This window comes from Lonchura striata, chromosome 7 (assembly GCF_050655825.1).
Source record: "Lonchura striata isolate lonStrDom1 chromosome 7, ASM5065582v1, whole genome shotgun sequence".
Lineage (NCBI taxonomy): Eukaryota > Metazoa > Chordata > Aves > Passeriformes > Estrildidae > Lonchura > Lonchura striata.
The window spans coordinates 25,847,636-25,871,238 of NC_140709.1; the positions used below are offsets into that span (position 1 = coordinate 25,847,636).

Below are 23,603 nucleotides of genomic sequence, written 5' to 3' on the forward strand. Positions count from 1 at the left end.
GCCTTAAATTTGCTATTCAAGTTCAAAGCTAGGTAAGGCTCAAACCAACTCTTAAAGTGAAAAAACTGCATTCATGCAGAATTTCTAATGATTTTATTATATACTGAGATAGTTTTATAAAAGCAGCCATTTCACTAATGAGTTCTTAGCAAAAAGAAGCCTTTTCCTGGACCCTTAATCAATAGATCAATAGTAGGAGTTGGAACAGCGTAGTCAACAGGACTATTTCCTTACAGACTAATGACAATCCATACCAAAACATTAAAGAAAGAGTATTTCTTAATTCAATCTTTTAAGGTACATTCTTGGCATTTATCTTTAGAGCACAGACAAAGAAGTTTCAAGATCCTTCCTGCTCCTCTGAAAAAAAAGATGTGCAAGCAGACAGAAAGGTCAAGTAAATCCAAACGTAAGCTTGCTGAGATTTCCTTCAGAAAAATCCTTAGCAGAAGTAAAAATGTTTCCAGACTTACAGCAAATCAAACAGATATTCCATTGTGTCTTTTTCAAACAACATTAGAAGCACTCCTTCCATCTTGAACAGTTCTCAGACCTCAACATCACTATGTATGTTTATAAAATGTAAAAAAAACCAAAAAAACACCAATGGACAAAGAAATGAAAAACACGCAGAACAATCCAGATAGCAGACTTGGATGGATGGGTCAGAATGAAGAACCTGTTCATTTTACAGAAGAAAGTGTAGAGAGAAAAAATGGACATACATGCAAAATCACTAGTCCTGATTACCCTGCTCTACACACAAGAGAGACCATTTAAAATGAAAAAACTCCCAAACAAAAAAATACCATCAGAACCATGAGGCAAATCCCAAATACAGCTGTATGCCATGGTGCTCTCTCATAGAGGTTTTCAGCTGCTCTGCAGACTGCTTTTAAGCAGCCTGCAAAAAATCAAACAATAAAAACAAGGCATCAGCAAAACAAAAAGATTGGAAAGGTGCTGCAGTCTGACAGTAGCTGAGTACATCAGCACTAGTTACTTTTAATACCAAAACCAAAAGTTTCAACAAAAGGAATCACCCCAACAGAAGCACCAACAATTCTTCAGCTAAAACAAAATAAACAAAGTCTGCAGAATTTTTAGGTATTATAGGTCATAAGTCCGCCTTTTTATAGTCTTCAGAACCAAAACTCACATCTATTGTGCTCTCTTCTTTCTGAGATCTTCAGCCATTGACTTACAACATTCTTTCCAGGCTTTATTTGAAATTCCAAGTACAGGGAAACCTTCCTAATCTGGACTAATTTTGTAAATGCTTCCTGCACATACTAAATACAGCTCACAAAGTAAAATGATGCTCCTATTACAGATACCAGTAGCAGAATACTTATTCTCGGTGTCTAAATCACACAGCCAAATTAAAGGCAAAGGAGTTGATGACATACTCACAAATAGGTATTTCTTTGTGAAAACTTAGTTATCATGCAAAAATTGAACAAACAAACAAAAAAACTCCCAAAACAGAACAGCTCCTATGCCTGAATGCAACTCCCAAACAGAGTTAAGAGGATACGCTGAAAACAGTGCCTGGTGAATGGAAGGGCCTTGTTAGTGCACTGCTCTCCCTTCGAAGTCCCACTGCAGGTTGTTGGTTCTGCATCCCTCTGCCTTGCTTGGCTTGTGCTGAAAAGAAAGCATAAAAGAGTTTACAGACAAACCCCCAGTCTTGTGGTTACTTAACACAATTATTATATTGAATGTAGCACAGTAGGATGAAAAATTCTAACACACGTGTGTGTGTGTGTCATGATCCAGATGGGTGCACACTATTACCAAGCTCTACACAGGGACACAGAATAGATGTCAATGACAGGTGAAGGTGTGACTGTAGTAACAGGATTATTTCTTAATTCAAAGGGCCTTAATTGTAATGAGAGGTGCTATGTGCTACTACCATGTAAATATTACAACACCTTGCAACAGAAAGGGCAGCAGTAGGTGCGTGTCAACACAGGTGACCCTCAAAATGAGGTCAGTCTTTAGGATTCAATGTACTGGGTATGCCTAGATGGGAGTCAAGTGCACTTCCAAGCCTGTTTATAAATCAAAACATGCCGAGCATCCCCAGAGCTTACATGCAAGCATGTGCTCAGACAAACTTAGACTGAGCTCTGGAGTGGCAGAGCCTGAGCGTGCTCAACATGGATAAAAGCTCTCCTTCACCAACGTGCTACAGCCCAATCCACCAGCAGGTGCCCGGAGCTGGGCACTTCCCCAGCACAGCCCCTGTGCTCTGAGCCTGAGCTGCAAGCAGGCGACCAGACAGCAGTGTGGACGAGCACTGAAGCGTTACACAGCTCGCTTGGGGTTAGCCTGCTCTCCAGGCATGTGTCACCTTCATGGAGATAAAGCTGGCGATTCCAGGGCTGACTTGCACCTCTGTACACGTTGTTTTCTAGGTTGACAAAAAGCTGCCTGTAGCCTGACTGTTTTCCTTCAGCCATTTCTGTCAACTGCACTTTGACTGAGCAAAGTTTTAGTTAGTAGTATTACTCCTGTGAAAAATTTTGTATCTGAAAAGACTCTATGGTTACTTAAATTGACCAGAGCAGTGATGACAGGCATACTGGCTTTGCTGGTCTACCCAAAACAATGTAAACATTTTTTGCTTAATAAAAGGGAAAAATAAGAGGGGAAAAAAAACCCAGCAAGAGCTTGTCCGTTCAAGTGAACTTTTGCTGTAGTGTTTAAGTTTGGAGAAATTTATACACAACTTTGTAAACCAGTAACGGACTTCTACATTACACCTCTAGAGCAGTTCTTCAGAATCAGCCCACCTCCCCAGCAATGAACCCTTCAATATGAACCACATCCCACTCTCCAGGAACACAAGCATCCTATTAAACACAATACACTCTCCGTACCTAGCTAAAATCTGGATTTCATATTATCCACTACACCCCACAGTCACACATCCTGTAAAGCAAAACCCCAACAGCAAAAGGATGCTTCTGATACCCCAAACGTAACACCAGGGTTCAGACTTAGACTGTTCCTGCACAAATATGAATCAACCAACTCTCCATATGCTGAGAGCTGGAGGGATGTTGGCATTATGTAGAAAGGATTCCCACAGAAGATAACCTTCAAAGTTGTTAGAAGTTATGTATTTTGTTGCCAGGTTTTATTTAATGTTAGATTGAGTTAAATCTAACAAAAAGCATGAGCTTAAATTTGGTTTGCTGGGAAGATAATTAAGAGGAGGTACAGACTTTTCAAAAAAAGCAGCCTGAAAGCAAAATCTGAATTCGAAGCAGTGAACTACAGACCAGACTGCACACCTTCACTGGCACAGTAAAGGACCAGATATTTGGGTCCAGAAACTGCTGAACAAACTATCCACATTTTACAACATAAAGCTGAAGAAGGCCTGTCTTCATGGAAAACTCTGCATGCCACGTTTATTTTACTCCACTGACAGGCATTTATGCGTCATATTTTTTCTGCCTTGTGCGTGACTAGCGATTTCAGAGCTCATCATTTCAGCTGCTGGATGCTCAGCCCATGCCCACCCTGGCCCAGCCCAGGCTCCTGCAGCGACAGGGCAGGTCTAACCTGGTACAAGCACACGCAGCTCTCCGGAGTTCCTGCAGGAGCTGCCCCGCGCGCTCGGGCTCTCTGCTGGCCGCCTGCAGCAGGGCTTTCCGCAGCGTGTGCCGGCACTTCTTCTGGCGGGACTCTGCCCGCTCCAGGCGGCAGAGGTGCTTGTATTTCTGCTGAAAGTAAGTGCAAAGTCTGGTCACCCTGGAACTCCTGTCATCTGCATTGTCATCATCGGACCTGAAGAAGGGAAAATAGAAACAAATACGCTTTAAGATACTTTTTTTTTTTTCCCCACAAGCTAATTTGTCATTCTAATAGAATTATTAAGTTGGCATCCATCTTCTAGCCAAACAAACATCCAAATGCTGAAATCAGGCAGTGTTACTTGAGAAATAGCAAGAGTAGGATCCTTTTGAATTCTAAAGGTATTTGCCCTTCTTAGTATGTCATTATTAGAGATTACATCAATTTATCATCAAGTTTGACACATTTAAATGTCTAGAGCCTGCTGTTCAAAAAGAAATCTATACTGTTAACCTTTATTTACTGTAAATGTCTCAGCAAATGAGACCAATGTTTAAATCAAAGTGCAATTAATGGAGAAGACAAGGGTGGGGAATTGTGTAGCGGAAATTTATTGAGGAATGATCATGCTGGAGAAGATGGTCAAATTCTAACAAGTACCTAAACTGCTGACTTGTTCCAATTCCTTTTATTTTGCCAGGCAGTATATTCCTTTTTAAACCAAAATACACACTAACACAGCTAACAGCTGATACTGATTTCCCCTTGCTGCAGAGTTGCAGTTGAGTTACAGTACAATAGTAGAGAAGAAACTCAGCTTTATCTCAAAGATACTGAGGGAAAGATGAGACTAGGGCTAAGCAATGACCGGATGAAGGACTAATCCAACTCTTTGCTGGCTTAAGAAAGCCCTTCTCCATTTATCTTGGCTCTCTCAATGTCCAGGCAAATATCAACAAGACCATCAAACCATGTCAACACATTCAGTTAAATGAAGTAAAAGTCATGAAACAGAAAATCATCACTGGAACTTGTTAAAACAAGCTCCATGAAGCCACCTAGAAGGTCTCTACAACAAGCACTAGTTTGCAGAATGAGATCTTTGTTCATGGAGCAACAAAATACATGTGCTGAATCTAAGCAGACTCTGTTGAGTCTTCCCTCTATTTTTTTTTTCCTATAAAACAGAGAAACTTTTTGCCAACTTTCCTATCTGTAACACAAAAAATAAAGGGCAGGGGAGAGAAGAGAAATCCAAACAAATGAAGCAAATCAAAAGCTGGCAATGTTCAGAGCCTGTGGAACTGAATGAGCTGACACCCAAACCTGTGCACAGCAAAGGAGGCCACCACTGAGATGCAAGATGTGAAATACCAGCCATGGTATTTACTAAAGTAAGATCCAGAAATGCAGACAGCAGATCTGTCCCTGAGAGGCAGTATGGTGAAGACCTACTTTCTTTTCTGGAAACTCTGACTCTATTTACACACAGGCCAAGTGGAAGAGACTACAGCCATCCATCTCCATTAAGGCTTTCCATAAAAACTCTGCAGCAGCAAACACTGCCTTTGACACAAACGCATGTTTTTGTGAAGTTTCACGTAAAGTCAACCATACTGTGTATTTTGTCTGTTAAAACAGATTACAGCTTATTTTCTAGAACATAAATTACAAGTAATTAACCTCTGCAATTACATGCTTAGCAGCAAATACAACATTATTAAAAATATTTAACATATGCAATGTTTAGAATATTTTTACATTGAAAATTAAATGAAAATACACTTTTAAGGTCTCTTAGGAAACAATGCTTACTGGGGAAAACTACCTGTGAAAATTTTAGAAAAAAATGACTGTGGGCTATTTAACATAGATTTTCCTTTTCCAATATATTAATAAAAGAGTAAAACATGGATAGCATATATATTTATTGGTAGGTTTAATATCTTAGATATTTCATTACTGCTCTGGGGCAAGACTTTTAAACAAAGTTACGGATTTAATTTTAAATATGGTTAAAAATTAATTTAAGAATAGCAGGAGTAGTCCTTAGGGGAAAGAAGTTTCTTTTGTGTGGAAAGAGTGTTTTTTAATGTACATCTCCTTATATTTGAGACTTTTTACTTCTCTCACATTGAAAGAGACAGAAAAAATGACATTTTATGCTAAAATATTTTTGATCTTCAGTTTATGAGATCTTTTTTAAAAATAGATGAAGACATATATCAAAGGTATAGAAAGAAACCATGCCTGCAGTGGGCAAGGGCTTATTTTGAGCTAAAATTTCTAAAAGCCAGTTTCTAAAAGCCTGTTCAGAACTTTGTTCCCAGGTCAATAAGATTAGCCAAAACATTTATATGTTCAAAGAAATCTAAAAATATCAAAATAAAACTTTTTTTCTTTGGTAGGCATGAAAATGAAATATACTTTTATTGTTGTTCTTTCATAAACAAGTTAGCCAAATTCTATTTAGTTTATTCTCCTAAGCTGCATATAGAACTTCTGAAGTTCAACTTAACATGTGGCATTTCATTTTTACAAAGATTTCTGAAAATGCACACAAGCCATTTGATAATCCAAAATGCCTACTCCCAACCCTTCCCTTTCAGACTGATGTGGAAACATCAGGGGGATTATTGCTGAGTGCTCCTGAAGAAAGCAAAGACAGCACAAAGCAGCAGAAAGGAAGAGCAAAAGGATGAGCAGCCAGGCACCACCAGGGAATGAGGAGAACATGCTCTCTATTCCGAGACAACCCAGCAACTGTACTTCAAATCCCTCCTTACAGAGCGTTTTGAAGAATCTTCCCTTCTTTCTTTTAGTTATTCTACTTATTGGGAGTTATTAAATCCAACTTTTGACAACACAGTGTTGATAATTAATCCTTTGAGGGAGTTGGTATGAGGAAGGACTCACACTCCTTTTTCAAACTTGCTACTTGAAATGTTTGCTTTATCTATATTTCACAGTAGGAAGTGAAAAAATACTTTGTTACAAAGTTGTATGTTTTCCAGCCCTTTCTAAGATACCAGACTCAGTAATCAAACAATCTAAGGGGAAGCTTCAGTAATTTGCAGCAGGGAACAGCCCCTGCTTTCTCTCCAAATTGCTGCTCCCACATGGGATTGCTCCCACCCCAGGAACCTTCTCTGCCAGCACCCAGCCTGCACTGTGCCCACTGCCAACTCCTACTATTGGAACTCAAACATTTGTGCCTGCCTCGAAGCACTGTGTCCTGAACTCCTGGGACCATAGGAACACAATTTTTCAAAATTAAAGCACAGAATAATAAAAGCAAACATTTGGCCTGCGTTTCCACAGATGATTGCAACAATATGAATTTTACAGATTAAAGGGCCAGAGGGCAAGGGAACCAAAAATGTGTTATTGTTGTCATAGTTTAACCTCATCCAACAACTAAGTACCACAGTGCTACATGCTCCCTCTCCCTGCCTGCTCACTCTCCCTGCTCCCACCAGTGGGATGGGGAGGGGAATCAGAAAAAAAACCACCTTGTGGGTTGAGCTAAGAATAGCCTACCTAATGGAAACAAAGTAAAATATATTACTACTACTTATTGTAATTAAAAAAATAAAAAAGAAAAATAAACCCCAAGGAAAACAAGCGATGCCCCATACAGTTGCTCACCACCCACTGGCTGATATTCAAGCCTACCTCAAGCAGCAATCAGCTGCCCCCAGTTCATGTCCTGGCCACGATGTTCTAGGCTGTGGAGTAGCCCCTTGGCCAGCTGGGGTGAGCTGTCCCAGCTGTGCTCCCACATGGCTTCTGGTGCACCCCTCTCTGGCAGAGCAGAGGGAACTGCAGTGTCCTTGACTCAGGGCTAGCACTACTTAGCAACAGCCAAACCATCAGAGTGTTATCAACGGTGTTCTCCTACCAAACCCAAAACACAGCACTGTGCCAGCTGCTGAGAAGAAAATGAGCACTATCCCAGCCAAAATCAGAACACCGTTAAGACTAATTCTAAACAAATCTGGTGAATTTTTGGGAGTTTAAGAGTAGCTAGAGTATCACACAAGAAGTTCAACAGAGGTTTCCCCCACAATCACAAAAGCAGAAATGCTGAGAACCAGCTGTCCAGTAAAGCAGAAATTAACTGTTTACTTTCTTTCAATAGTCTATTCTGAGAAACATTCTGCACTGTCCAAAGGAAAAAGACAGAATGCAGTCAGCTGGTGGGGACCACAAGCTCAGATATAAATAAACAGAGAAAAAAGAGCTTTAATTTTACTATGAAAATCAGCAAGGAAATCCCCTAAGTTTAGGTATGTGATTTCAAAACCAAAAAGTTTTGCAAAATAATCTCCATTGGTTTTCTGGTAAATTAAGTCCCCAGAATTCAGAGCCACAGGTCACTGGCTGACTTTAGGAGTCACCAGTCCCTACCACCAGATTAGCAAAACAGAGTCATTTTTACAAATCAAATCTCCTCAGAAACAGCCCAAACTAACTCATCTTCAGCAGTAGGCAGACCACACTGCAGAAGTGTCAAAGTGAAACATTTCAAGTAATAAAAAGCACTACAGAAGTTTGCAGAATAGGAACTAAAGCTTTAGAAGGCTGACATCAAGTGAATGCTTATCTAGGATCAAAATTAGTAAGGCTGTTGAAGACCAGACTAATGGAAGTACAAAAGCAGCCAGTTGCATTCAAAAATTTATCCATCATGGATAGTTAAGACAGCATTTAACTGAGGTGCACAGAATGCTAGAATGGAAAATAAAATGTCAAGACAAGGTATTATTTTCTTTCAGTATGTGAAAAGAGTAAGAAGAATCCAAAGGAAGTTAAGAAAAATAGAAGACAAAACTCACAGAGATGACCTTTATAAGTTGACAAAAAAATAGGGATCTATGGAAGAATCAAATCAAATGTGAAAGAGAGAAGAGTGTAAGGCAAGCTATTTAATAGATACATCTGCTGTGAAAAATTATGTATGATTTAGAAGTCTGAAAGTCTGAAAGTTCACGATCTCCCAAAACATTTTATTTGAAAGTTGCTTTTTAAGATAGAAGTAACATTTGTGAAAGCTCACTCTAAAACTGCTGATGCCCTAAAAAATTACAGTCATTCATAATAAGAAAAACCCTCTTTATTTTAAAAAAGTGAAGTCTACACTCTGCTTAATAGCTTTGATTCACTGAAGGCTCTTAATATTTAGCATCCTGGTGTGTGTCCTGATGACAGAGATACACCTTCATGGTTCACCTTGAGGACAATCTTCAGAGATGGCAGGAAATTCTAGTAAGTTCAGAATTTTCAGAATGTAACAACAAGACAAGGTTTCATGAACACCATTATTCTAAGTGTGATAGTTAAAAACTAAAACAATAGGGAAAAGTTGTAGTAGCAAAAAGTCCAGATGCACACGGAATGAGAGTTGTGTTACAGAAACTATAATCAATTCTAGTGAGACCCCAATTTCTTTGTTAATGACATACAACAGTATTGTTATAATACTACACCTGGGATGCTTTGTTTTAACCGTGCACCTTCAAATTTACATTAGTAGACCTACATTATCATATCCTGCTGTAAGTTTAGATTTGTGACAGCAGTATATAGAGAACATCATAAGCCTTTCTGCACAAGCAGCTAATTCCTGCTCTGCTTATCCTTCTGATCCCATGCTCACAAGTCCCGTGCTTCCTTCCAATGACCACAAGTACTGACAGAGGTTTATTCAACACTTAATTACGAAAAGAAATACCGTGGCCGTTTAAAAAGCATATTAAAACAATAGCTTGCATAATTATTACAAGACTTAATGAGTAAAATGTAGCAACTTTACTGACAAAGTTATTAACAACCAGTAGAAAAGACAAGAAACCAATAGCAACCCGATTTGATTTTAATTCAGGACCTCCAATCATCAAAGCACACAAGTTCATTAATAAATCCTACTAAACTCAATTAAATTCAGGCAAACAAGCTTAAATCCTTTCCTGATGCATCCTTCTGATAGCAGACTGCACAAAGGTCTCTAAGTTAGCTGGAAACTGGGACAGAAGGCAACAAGCTGTTCCATAGCTCTTACAAACAAATTAGTTCAAACAATCCTTTGTTTCAGCAAAACACTTGAACAAGTGCTTAGGTTCCACTGACTCCACTTGAAGTGAAGCTCACATTTACATGATTTATTCCATGAAGGCCAGCATGAATACTAAAGAATTATACTCACTCAGGTCTCTCATAGCCAAGGCTTTCTCGGATAGACCATGCAACCTGGTAAGGGGAGGTTTGCTCTGAATCCTCCAACTCTTCTCCACTGTCTTCAGACCAATCCAACCCTAAGGGAATTGAAAACATGGAAACTGGATGAAAAGAGCATCCACCTTATATAAGCATTTGAGCAACCTTTGGCACAAAAGATGCATGCATAGTATAGTTGCAAGCATAATTACATTTGATTAAATTATGCAGTATTCTCAATTATACAGGAAAAGCTACAGTAACAGCTCCATTACAGTGTGCAAATAGCATGCACTGATTTTTATCATAACTAAATTTTCCTTTTAAAATCCTCATTGGCTTCTTTATCCATAAACAGTGCAAGAAAAATCACCATCTTACCTGCAGATAAATACTAGTTTTCATAACCAAGTACAAGGTAAAAGAGAAGTCTGTGTTATGAAGAACAGACTACTTGGTAAATTTTAAGACTATATGATCTAAATAGGCCAATTTAATTTCTGTTTATATTTAAGACTGTATGATCTAAATAGGCAAATTTCATTTCTGTTTATATTTAAGACTATATGATCTAAATAGGCCAATTTCATTTCTGTTTATATTCTGACCCCTTCTCTGTGCCAAAACATAGAAGAACATGAAAACTGTAAGACACAGCAGCAGGGACAGAGATAGATACACAGCTACCCAGGATGTTCCTCTGCTCAGTCTCTGTAATTGCCTGCCAAATGCACATATTAGCGTGAAGAAAGAGCTAAAGGGAGAGATACAAACACTCCAGCACTTCCCCCAAGCAGCATGTTTTCACTTAATGATGATGCAGTATGATCAACTTACAATGTGCTCCAGCAGCCTCAGTTAGTCAACCTACAAACAGCTATTTGACCAGGAAGCAGCCAGTAAGTTTTCAGGTGGAATATTTTATCTGGAACTTCATCTTTTGCTGGTTTTCCTACTTTCACTCTCACATCCAGTGAAATTCTTGCCACATTCTTGCAGCAGGTGGGATAAAATCCCATTGCTGCATTTACAAGCTAGCATTCTTTGCTTTTTCATTCTCTTGTGCGCTCCTTGAAAATTGATAGAGTTAAGGAGCATTTCATTTTTGCTAAAACTAAATTAAACAACTATATCTGAGATGATTCTGAAGTCAGATGCCTTGGAGCTGGGAAAAGCATCAGTGCTTGGTCAAGCACTTTCAGAGTTAGAGACACACACACATTAGCTTGGGATACAATAATCAGGTAACCTTCATCATACAGAAACAGCACTTTAACATGAACCACAGATATCAGAAACTCAAACTTTCAGGAACTTCAGCATCCTAAAAAAAATATTTTTTAAATATATATTTGAACTAAATTCAGATACCTTAAGACATTTGATACAATGTCAGAATTATACTTTCAACTTAAATGTTGAATGTTAAATGTTTAATGTTAATGTTTAACTTAAATGTTAAATGTTTCTTTTTCTTGTTATCTCTTCCATAAAGGAATGAAAAAAATAACTTAATCATTCCATAAAGATGCCCATAATTGACAGCCACATAACAAATTGTTTAAAACCAAAGTTTAAAAACAAAATCAGAAATTGAGTTGTTTTGCTTCTCCCAGGCACTGCAGAAAGGAAGGAATAAAATCTAGTCCAGATACAGTTGTATTGACACTGAAGACTTCAGGTATATTAATATCCAATACATGGCTCTGATGTTGACACACATAAAACTGGCTTAATCTTTTGAAAGATTTTGTGCAGTCATCTCTAGTGCTGCTCAAATATATACAAGAAATCCTGAAATTCTCTGATCTGGCATACCTAGTCTTTAATATTAAGGTTTATAATGAATAAATAACAAATAAATTTTCCACTCTCACATAATTAATATGTAAATTCCTTTACTTTGCCAAATATAAACTGTTCTAAATGCATCCACATAGTTAGGCACCTGCCTAACTGTACAGGTATAGGTCTAACTTTTTTAATTTTACTATGCCTCTTTTTAAGGAGCACGTATTCTCTTCACCAGTTGAGAATGTAGAACATTAAGCACAGAAAGGGATCTTTCTACAGTCTTTCAAAACACAGGTCACTTTCTAAACTACTGAGGTCTGTGACACTCAGAAATGCCTCTAGAGTTGCCATGCCTCTAAAGACCTGCACTATATACAGGATCATCAAAGCTGTTTCCTGAAGAACAATTTCCTTTGGAGACATGCTATGGGATGCTAATTATCTCCTGAACAAATAGTCAAACTATCCCATGAGTGCCAAAGGGCAGATCTTAACAGCAAATTAAGAAAAAGTTAATTGAAATAGCAAAAATTACAGATGTTTGCAATTAAGTAAGATATTATATAGGGAATGTCCGGGTTTATCTGAAGTCTTTGTTTTAAACATAATAAATGGTGTTTCTACTTATATCACATAAATTCACATTTCCTTTTCCCTGCTGGTATTTTACTTGTTAGAAATGTACAATCTAAAACTAAACAGAAAAGTAATTTGGGAGGATGAGGAAAATAAAAAGGACAGATAGGTGTGCTTAGGTCTATATTCACAAACAGACAAATAAGCCATAAGGCCAGTTGCCTTTTCAAAGCTTACAGAGCACTACTATCATAGCACCAATTTGGTTATATTTGCTTATATTTCACAAGCAGCTATTGATCATTTTATGTAAGGGGAAGATTGTCTCTGCATGGTATGCAGACAAGACTTCACCCTTCCAACTATCTTCTGTAACAATGCTGCTCTCCTGAAGTGGTCTTTTCCTTCTATTCTTCCATATTCTATACATAAATAGGGCCCAGTCAAGAAAAATTCGCATGTGTTCCAATTAAGTCAACTGGAATTTTGAATATGCAGAAATTGATGGGCCAAACTGCCAAATTTTTACTTATATTCATTATGGCACATGCACTTATCACACACCTAATGTTTCAACCTAACTTTGTTCACTCACGTAGGTACCGCTAGTGTCACATTTACTACTCAAGTTGAAAACCTTCTACCTGAGCTCTCTATAATCCAAACAGTATTTTCAACACCTCAGTATGATTTCTCAAATGGTTAACAGAACATTAAGAAGAATAAACAACCAATTCCATAAACCATTTGTGATGGAGCCAGGCATGGCCTTCATAGACAAAAGGGCTAAAGAAAATGCCAAGGGTTACTTTGTAAGGACCGCACAGGAATTCAGGACAGGGCTAGGAAGACATTCCCCTTCAGTCTTTTGGTTTCAGGTTAAAAAATACAGCTGCAGTGCATCTATTAGCTACTCACCTAAGTGAGGAAACAGGTCAGTGTCCAGCTGCTGTTTTCGAGTGCACAGTTTCACCAGTCTCTGGAGCCGGCTCATGCAGGACGAGTGCGGAGAGAAGGCTGTGGCTTTCATGAGGACCCGGTCAGTCCTTGGCGGGTCCGTGACAGGAGCCCTGGCGGGTGGCAGGAGAGGCAGAGGTCTCTTGTTAGACAACTGCCGCGCTTGTGCTATAGTGTGTGTGGTGGGTGCCACTCCCTGCATTGGTAGGCTGGTGTTCAGAGGTTGAGGTGACTTGCAGACTATGCCCTGCGGTAGCCCTGTCGGCTTTAACGAAGCTGATGAAGGTGGCAGATGGGAGTGCTGCTGCTGCTGCAGAGGCTGCTGCTGCAAAGGTGCAGGAATGGGGCTAAAGTGCTCTTGGCGAACTTTTAAAATCTCTGTCTCTCTCTGGCGCTGCCGGTTGTGAGCCAACTTGCTCTGCAACTTTTTCTTCACCGCTGCCCCTTTCTTTAGGTCATCATCCTCCTCATTGAAAGCAAAGGGGTCTTCTAATTCTGCCTCCAGGTAGTGGAGAGGAAGCCTTGCCCCTGGAGGGGAGAGGGACATCCCATCCAGTCCATTTGGCATCTTCAAGGCCAGGGTGGGCACTGTCAGACCGAAGGCCATAGCATCCATCTGATGCCTGACCTTTACCTCCTCTATGGGATCATTCTTTTTCTTCCTCTCCTTTTTCGGTATAAAGCCAAGTACCTGCAGGTGGCTGTTGCAGTACCTTTGAAAAGTAAGAGCAGTCAGTTATTAACTAAACTTCCGTAAGTAAAATCTGAAGCCACGACATCACTTAGGAGAAACTCACAGACACATTTCAAGCAAATATAAAATGAAGCAGAAGAGGTTTTATAAGAATTTTACACAACTGCTTCTAATACAAAACACAACTGTGGTGCTCCCAAACCAGCAGGAAAAAAACTTACACAAGCGACTATTTCTAATCTTAAGATACAAGAGTCTTCATTCATTATTCATACGAAAATCACATACAGTCATTCAAAATCTTAATTCTCTAATAGGGTAAGCAGTCAAAATCCAAAGTGAACAAAACAAATGGACAGTGATACATAAAGCAACAAGAACACAAGCCATTAACTGATCAGTTCAAAAGCTCCTAAGTACATTGAAGAGTACTTCCTTTCATTTGCCAATTCTTGCAGTGGAAGTAGTTAATATTTTCATAAATGCATAAATAATAATAATAATAATAATAATTATTATTATTATTATTATTATTATTATTATTATTATTCATTCCACTGTAGTAGGGAACAGTTTCCTATAAGGACAATCTCAGTACATATCTATCTGCTATGAAAGATCACTATTTCCACTTATTGAACAAGTAGCATAAATACTTAAATTCTGTTTTAGTAGTTTAACATGATGAATTTTAAAGCCGGAAGATTAGCTGAATATTTTTCAATAAAAATCTATCTTAAAACAAACTCTCTGCTGCTAGAAAGCATTTACACAATGCCAGAAATAGGTATATATACAATCCAAAAGCACAGATTTTAAGTTCTTCTAATATGAAAAACTTTCAAAGTCATGCTATTAAAAAAAAGAAAGCAAAAAGGTCTTTGATACTCTGTCATGAAAATAAAAATAATTACAATTTATGGCATAGATGACATACTAAAAAGTAAGCCATTAACTTTTGATTGGAATCAATATGTGACAGAAATTTAGGAATCATGATGTGCTCCTTTTCCTGTATGCCACAGGCCAGCACTGCTTCCTCTGTAGAACCACCAACAATCAAAATTTGTTTTTGCAGAATCCCATCTAAAAGTTACATCTTATAAATGACCAAAGATACAAGGAAAAAGTGATGTCTGCATCAAGGTAGTTATGGACAAGATAATGAATAGAATATCATGAAGATATTCTTTAAAATTGGATCAGTATGAATCTGAGAACAGTAAGTTTTGTTGAAAAAATAGGTTAAAATTATATTACTTCTGGTCTTCATGGAGCAAAAAAAATGGCAGAAAAGCCCAAAACAACCCCCCAAGAAGGTTTAGCACTTCAGTTTAGTCACTTTGAACTTGTTGACCCATTTCTAAAGAAACAATGCCTGAACAGCTCTAAAGGGTCCTTAAAAGGGAAAAAAGAGAAAGCAAATTCATATATGTTCTTTAATGGTTTCCATATATGTAGCTTCTTACAAGACCCACACTCCTAAGGTTTCACAAATCAGAAAAGGCTGAAAAGCACTGCTACTTATTATTGCCCAAATAATTTCTTCATTACATTATGTTGTGAGCAGTAAATAAACCTAAATGAGGCAGGCTAAAAGCCAACAACTTGTGCAGCCCTTATTAGAACACACTGGAATACTGTAAATTCATACTGAGAGATGCACTTCTAAAAATAAAATTATATAATGAGGGCTCAATAAAGCTTCCCTTAAAGTCAACAAGCATTGTTTCCATATTTAAAATTAAGTCCTTTTTAAATATGTTGTTTGAACAGCTACCACAGCATTTTTAGTATTACAGAAGAAAAACACCAATAAACAGACTAAACAAACACATGAGAATTTTTTTCCCTCTTATGCCAATAAAAAGAGTGTTCTGCTCAACACAAATGTTTCCCTTATATTGTTCAGAACTTAAATTATTGTCATCCTTTGCTTGTGCTGATGTGAGGAGGTAGAACTGCGTAGTCTGTTTTCATTGCAAAAACAGTAAGAAAAGAAACAGAAAAGGTGAATAAGTCTATGGAAAGGTAATAAGCTTGCTAAAATTATCTGAGTTTCAGGCTATTAAGGGTTTATCTTGCTCCTTTAAGTCTAACAGAATCATTTTTATATGGCAGAGAATAAAGCTTTGGCTCTTACAGTTGACATTACTGCATCACTGAGAGCCAGCTGGCTCCACTGGACACAAACCCACAGATGCCAGGCTACAACATCCAGATTCCAGTACACACTAACTTGGCTCTGTGCTTTAGGCTCTGTCAACTCCCTGTCTTCCAGAATAACCAAGGCTGCTACACCTTGGACTAACAGGAGCAAGAAGAAACCAGGAAGGGCAGTTCAGTCCTCTCTGGGTAAAGAAGTTGGCACACAAGCAGTTTTGTCTAGGCATAGTTCTCATTCACACCACTTCAGCCTTGACTTGCTAGCCCTGCACACAGCCAGGGGGGTTTGCACCCACATTTCCCCATCCTGCACATTCCATGATGGCTTTTTAGTTGGCCCTGGCCTAGAGTGGCTCTGACTTCATGTGTCTGAAGAGTCTGCATTAGTAGTTCAAGCTCCATGGAAGACAGATTACTGGGAACACAGGAATCAAGCCTGCAAATAGCACAGTGTTTTTCACACAGCTCTGAACACAAAACCCATCAGGGTCAAGCTGGCCCTACAAAAGCCAGTTCTGACAAGCCTGTCTTAGAGGCTCAGTTTGTCACTTCTAGAACCTGTCTGTGAGTTATGCTCAGCTGACAGTATCACAATAAGTATCTAATACAGGTGTTTTCCCTTTCCTCACTCAGCACCAAAGGCATTTCTGTGCAGGTAATGTCAAATTAAGTCCAAAAATATGGTGGGTTGATATCCATTAAAATTATCATAACATGAAGCACACAAAATGTGATGGGCTCTGAAGACTGCAGTTGGATGGTTTCCTGAATCCACTGGGAAGGCAAGGATTCAGATAGTGAGGTTTTCTACCTACAAATGCATTCTGCTTCTTAGTACACCCCAGTTTGGTATCAATTTCCATCATTTACTTAAGAGAAGACCCAAACATACTGGGAAGCTTGTAAATAAACAAATAATTTAAAGACTTTCTTAAGTGAGGAGAATTAGAGACAAAATAGTGTTTAACTCAACTAAATTGTAGTAAACCTATATTTAGAAATCAAGTTGCATTTCATTATCTTCGTGTATATCTGGTTAAGGAAGAAGTAGATGTATTCAGAGAAAACAGAGATATAAAACCCATGTGTGTATCATCCCACATATATATATACTTTACAAAAAAAATAGTGAATAGAAAAATCAGACTTCAAATAAGGCAATGAAGCCACGCACTATTAGATTTAATAGATTAATAATTAACACTAATAGATTTAATTTGTAGCATTTTAATGGTTAATAAGAAATGTAATAATATAGCATCATATTAACCATCTTTGTGGCTGGTAGCATCTCATTTGTCTGGGGTCAAGTGATAATTCTTCTTAATCATCTGTGGACAGACTATGAAGCTTTTGGCATATAATGCATGCATCTTCTTGAAATACTTTTTTTTAACAATCTCTAAAAGTATAAAAGAAGATAGCTGTCAGAGCATCATACAGACTGTTTCTGATCCTGTACAGTTCTGTCTCTAAACTGTGACAAAATGACCATCTGACAGTAATTCTGTACACAGAAAATGAAAAGCTATGAGTGAAGAACTCAGACACTGCAAACATCTTTATATTGAACAGAGTGCGAAAAAGTCTTTTAAGAAACAGATACAGGTTTGCCTGCCAAAAAAATAAAGTTTAGAACAGCCACAGTCTTATCACTAGCATCCATTACATGTTATTGTCAAAATTAAACTCTGCCCTGAAAAACAGTCTTTTAAAATATTCTTTCAACTATCACATCCTCTCATTTGAAATTAAAAGTTTATTTTCTCTTTCAGACACCTGCTGTCCTCTCCAAATACTGTAACATGACACTCGACATGCAACTGAATTATTCTAATATAACATACACCAGATGTCATGACCACACTTCACTTTAACTTGAGAAAAATCAAAAAGAACAAAGTGTGAACTCAATTCAAGGTGTAAAGAAAAATCACAAATTCCATGGGAACATATGAGATGTAAAAAAGTGTCATTAAGTACTATTACTTCCATTGTTTTTCAGTATGACCCCTGGTAAACAGGAACTCTCTCAGTCAGCTCTTGCATCTGAAATTACAGCATGCCATTTGTGCTAACTATTTCTACCATCATTTCTGTGAGCTTATTTCCAAAGAGCCTCAATTGTACAGTAGCAACGAAACACTCACTGACTGTCAAATTACAGCTTAAAGTTATTCATCTTGTGCCATTCGAGCATTTGCCCTACAGCTTTTGACAAACATTCATGTTTTTTTCTCACTTCATCAGTCTCCTCAACTGAAATGGCAGGTGAAGTGCAAGTTAATTTAGAGCACAGTCCAAGTGTTGTTTCAGACAAGAGAGGGAGCTGTGGGCTGAGAAGGAAGTTATATGTAGGGCACAGTGGGAACACCACTAATAATGCAAAAGGTTAGTGAATGGCAGCTAATAATGTGAAAGGTCAGTGAATAGTGGCTTGATTTTTTTGGCATATTTTATTTGCATTTTAGGTTTAAAAAAGCATTTCTATGAGAACAAGCCTCAGATAGTTAACACACACATTAATTAAACACTGCCTTACTGGCAAAACCTGCAATGACAGCTCTGAAAAATGAAGTTGTATATAGATGGCAGACAAGATTAGACAAATTCTGCTATTTCAGCCTGAGCAGCACAAATGAGACTGGTGTTCAGGAAGTCTTAAAGAGCAAGGAAGAATGCCCTTGTGGCTACAGTATGGGCTGCAAGTTGGGAAATCTGCTTTTAATTCCCAGTTCTCAACAAGTTCAAGGATTATATTTTGCAAGGAATTTAATACCTGGGCACTCTGGGCATCTTCATTTGGGCAGGGAGGAGGAGAGAAATAAGGGAAGCAAAGAAGAAAAGGAGTATGTGGCACTTTCCCAGCTGGCTCATCTCTTATCAAGTAATATTTATTTTTTTCCAGTAAAACAACACTACAGATCAGTACCAAAACACCAACACTGAATTGTAATTCTGGATTTGTCCCTACATGTCACTGCCCCCTGTGTCCATAATATAAGTATTTTCAACTATTTATCCTGAAAAAGCAGATGGAAGTGTGCTTTTGGCACTGCTGGCTAAACAAGCAGGCCTTTCTAAGAGCATGTACTGTGAGTGACAAAGCAAATTAGTTGGAACAGCTGATACTGTGTAGCAGGTTTGATCCTCAGTTTACAGCAAATTTGTGAAAAGGAGTGAACTCTCGCACAAACTCCCTTGGGATTAAGTTACTGCCCTCTCGCTAAGTACTTCACTCCCACAGGAAAAAAAAAAAAAAGTTTACAGGTCTTAAAATTCTCAAAGGAACATCCTGGAATACAATTCACTCAGACCAGTTCCTCCCTCATCCTGAAACCAGCAACTTAAATAAAACATCCCAGCCGCTTCCCACTTTGCAGAGAGGAATCCACAACTCACCTACGGTCCTCAGACTTGGGGATGGGGTTGGTGCAGCGCTGGCTGTTGTACTTGGCCACATATTCACATTGCTTGAAGGGGGCGGTCTTGTCCTCCAGAACGTGTCTGATACAGAAGGCGTAGCCGTTAAGTCGCCTCTGCTTGCACAGTTTGGGGCTATATGAGCACAAGGGCTTATTGTCAACCTCAGAGAAGTGTATGTGTTTGCCTTCATACATCACGTGACTCTATTCCTTGTGAACATCAGCTGAAAGAACCAAAATATTGAGACAAATCACATAAGGGAAGAAAAACTGCATTCAGTTCCAGGTTGTGTGTTTCATTTTGGCTGGAAAGAAGGATCCAAAACACTACCTGATTTTAAATCTTCTGTACCATGTCAATGTTAAGAGAGAGCCCCAAGGACACCACTATCTTGGAATGATGATGAACCAAGATGAAGCAGATTGTCTAAGGAAAATATCAAAAAGGTGACTGTCAGTCAAAATAAAATAGATATTACTACAGTAAGTAAACAGGCACACGTAGTCACCAAGCCTGTGGTTCAGCTAGCATCCAATAAAACAATAGGACAATAGTTTTCAATCAGTAGTCACAGATCTTTGGAAAACATTAAAGAAATTTCTGGGGGAAAGAAAATTCTACTGCCACCACACTTAAATCACTTTAGCAGAACAGAAAGTGATTAGAAGCTACAAGTTGAAAAAGGTTAAGTGTCAGATTAGATCATTTGCTTTCATAAATCAAGCTGAAAGATGATTAACTCATTTGATTCAGAGGGTTTACTTCAAGGTATCTTTGTTTACAAAGCCACCAGACTGTCTTTGTGCTGCAAAATTATTTTGCCAGTCAGTGCAACAAAGCTTTTTTTTAAAGAAGAGCTTTTTTACCACATCTGATGACCAGTCTTTCAGATTTTGCAGCTGCTTACAATTTCTGCAAGCATCCATATGCAGTCCTTCCTGAGGTCACCACAGTTCTTCAGAGTTTATCCTACCTCACTGTACTTATTTTAGGGAAATGCAGGCATTAATACCATTCAGTACTCCCAAGAATGCCAGAAGGGCTGAAACATCAATTCAGCAAGAGTCTTGGTTCCTACAGTGGTTCCTACAGCTCCTAAACCAGGTTCCTACAGTGCAAATCCATGCAGCCATAAGGTACTTTTTCAGTTCTCAACATTATGGAGATCTTTGGCAATCATCTTTCAAAAAAACAAACAAACAAAACCCCCAAACATCCCAAAGCAGTTTCAAAAAAAGTAACAGTACATACATTCTGCAGCTACTATGATATACTAAGCTTAACATGCAACAAGTAGCTTTTATTCAGAAAGGTCCTCCTGAAGCACTGGAATGAACTCTTTTGAACACTGTGTATGCATTCAGCACTCAGTTCTGTTTCATATGTGTTATACACCAAGGAAAGGAATATTAATAGAGGTGATATTCAGGAAATATGTAATAAATTAGAGGCATGTGACAAATGTACAGATTACCACCTCAATGAAATTACTTGTTCCCAAGGCCCAAAAAGGCAAGAGCAGAATTGCAAGAAGGAAACCTGCACAGACTTTGCAGGAAGGATGTACTTTCCTCCTGTAATGTACTTTCCTCCTGTAATGTACTTTCCTCCACTTTCTGCTGTAAAAAAGTACCATGAGAAAATGACAAAGCACTATGGCACTGGGGGATCTAGAAAAACAATTCTAAAGTCACTAGGGCAAAACAAAACACCCTATCCCACAGAGTAAACAACACAAATCTGGCCTTCATTAGCATATATCTAGCTGTAAATGCAGAAAGACAGAAGAGTACTAAAAGATTTAAAAACACACTTAAAATTCTTGGAATAGCTTGGTACATACACACATACAGCATACAGAGCAAAGAAATCGAGACAGGTGCTACAGAATGTAACTACTGCAAGTGACCTGAACAATCACTCGACAATAAGGTAACTGTGTATTTCCTCTTGATACACATTTTCCCTTTTCGTGCACACAGGGAAGCAGCCACCCCCAGGGGCAGGGCCCTCACGCTTTGCTTACACCAGAGAGCCACAACATACATACAGACATCTAGTCCAGTTTCAATATATATAAATGAAAGTATATACATATACTTGAAACCAACTAATCACTGGAGTATGACTTTCCACAACACGTCAGTCTTAAGAACAAGAAAGTTCACTGTTGACTGTGCCCTTCAAAAAGACAGAATGGGAAAAGGAAACAATCTCTTTAGCATGTTAGGGACCAAATATTCTTTTCAGTCACCTTGGCTCAGGCAGATACTGACATACCCTTCAGTATTATTCAGCAACAACATGAAGGCAAAACATAAATCCTATAGGAACACGACCCATACAGGAGTTGTTGTCAGCGTCTGTATTCCATAATTTTGAGAGATGGACTCCTCTATTACTATGGCAGCAAAAGTAATCAAATGAGTCTTAACTACTTGCATCTCACACACACAACAGGCTGACAGAAAGCCTTTTGCTGGAGAGTCTGCTTCTCTCAGTTTATCAAAGCTTGGATTAGGTGGCATACTGGACTGGACATAAAACTTGAAAGACCAAGTGTATCTTCCAGCTGCGGTGACCCACAAGTTGTGCTCTATTTTCTTTTGGTACATTTATCACCGTCTTTTAAACTACTACTATCAAGCTTTGCAGAGTTTCTGATGGATCACTAACTTTCTCCTCTTTTGTACAACCCAGCTGTATTTCTTTTCTGAAGGTTAGCAAGTAACAGACCAAAGAAAGAGTTTCTTAGAATGGTTCCAAAGTAAACAGTGAGAAATGCATACCTTGTGTGCCTCCGTTAAGCTTTTGTAAAGAAACTGCTCCACAGCTCCCAGCCACTATAATCCTAGATTTATTCTTGTGGCCACAGTCTTATTTTTGGATTTAACTCATAATTAAGTCTTATTTTTGCATTTAACTTGACTGTGTCAAGGCAGGCCTAGTATTTCACTTCTCACTTGTCTGAGAGATACAGGGCACAAGGACAATGCCATATGAAACATTCACACAAAAATACTGACAATAATCCCCAGGGAAACCAACGAGCATAAACGTGAGTTCTTGGGTCTATATATACACTAGGAGAAGCTCATGCAAATATAACCATGTTAAAAATCCTGACAGTAATCAATTACTGCAACTACAGTGCAAGGAACAAGAAAGCAAATAAACATGGTAGCCAACCAACATTATATTAAAAAAAAACAACACAGTAATTTTCTCAAACTTGCAATTATATCTTTATTGGTAGATTCTTAAACAGACTCCCCAAAACACATGTGGATACATTGCCAGGATCAAAAACTGAAGCTGGACTTAATCTAAAAGGAGCTTTTTTTTTTTTACTTCATGGCATACCATATAAGAGAATGTGTGTGTGTATAAATATATATAACAAAATAACAAAGACACTTAAATATCTTCATTCTGATTTCATCCGATACAGTGTTTTATTTTTAACAATTTACAGGAGTTCTTATCAGAACTTTTTGTTGCTACGCAAAAAGTAGCAAAAGCATAGAATAGGCACATGTCGCTTAACTGAAGAGAACTGAAACTACACTTAGCTAAATAGTGGGTGGGGGAGAAATTATTTTTGTCCCACAGGATTCAGTAAGAGATGACGGAAACATGGACTTCCCCTGGAAAAAGCAAATGCTTAAGCAGCTGTACTTCACTATAAAAATATCAGAATGCAAAACTTTCTGGAAGCTGTTTTTATTTTGCATTTATATTCTACATTGAAGATGTAGGAAGGTTGAACAGAAAAAAAAATTATGCCTGCATATGCTCAAAATAGCTTTAACCACAACCTATGAATGAGAAACCCGAAGCTGCTTCTTGAGGAACCTAGATTTCCTTAAACAACTGATTCTAAATAAAAGATTTTGAGCTAGCAAGAAACAACAGGGCAAAGAACAGAAGGGAATCTAAAAATGCGTGACCTTGCCAAATGATGTAATACATGACTGAGGTGTAAAAAATCATGGTAAAGGAATAAGGTAAATATAGACCAGCCATACTAGATCACAAAATATTGCAGCTAGGGGTACCCGATGAAGTTAGCAAGAGATTGACTCAAAACATATCAAAGAAGTAGGGGACAATGGGGACATAAGTGATGCACTCGCTAGCATGACCAATTTAACAAATATAGGTGGTGGAGGAGTAAGAGAAG

The 23,603-nt window shown here is 38.3% G+C and overlaps 1 protein-coding gene across 8 annotated transcripts in view; it reads right to left on the reverse strand.

Annotated features, from left to right (window-relative positions):
• The window catches only part of INO80D (INO80 complex subunit D), a 45,561-nt gene that overhangs the window by 16,380 nt on the left and 5,578 nt on the right, over positions 1 to 23,603 (reverse strand). For 6 of the 8 annotated variants that reach the window (XM_021538874.4, XM_077785114.2, XM_021538875.3 and 3 more), the window contains 6 exons: positions 19,751 to 19,846; positions 19,397 to 19,643; positions 13,096 to 13,847; positions 9,797 to 9,905; positions 3,580 to 3,804; positions 1,538 to 1,647 (listed from right to left, as the gene is read on the reverse strand). In XM_021538874.4, the coding sequence (XP_021394549.1) occupies positions 1,538 to 1,647; positions 3,580 to 3,804; positions 9,797 to 9,905; positions 13,096 to 13,847; positions 19,397 to 19,614 (1,414 nt within the window). In that variant the 5' untranslated portion in view covers positions 19,615 to 19,643; positions 19,751 to 19,846. The remainder of the gene's footprint in view (positions 1 to 1,537; positions 1,648 to 3,579; positions 3,805 to 9,796; positions 9,906 to 13,095; positions 13,848 to 19,396; positions 19,644 to 19,750; positions 19,847 to 23,603) is intronic. The other 2 variants (XM_085585207.1, XM_021538878.4) reach the window with 1 other exon arrangement.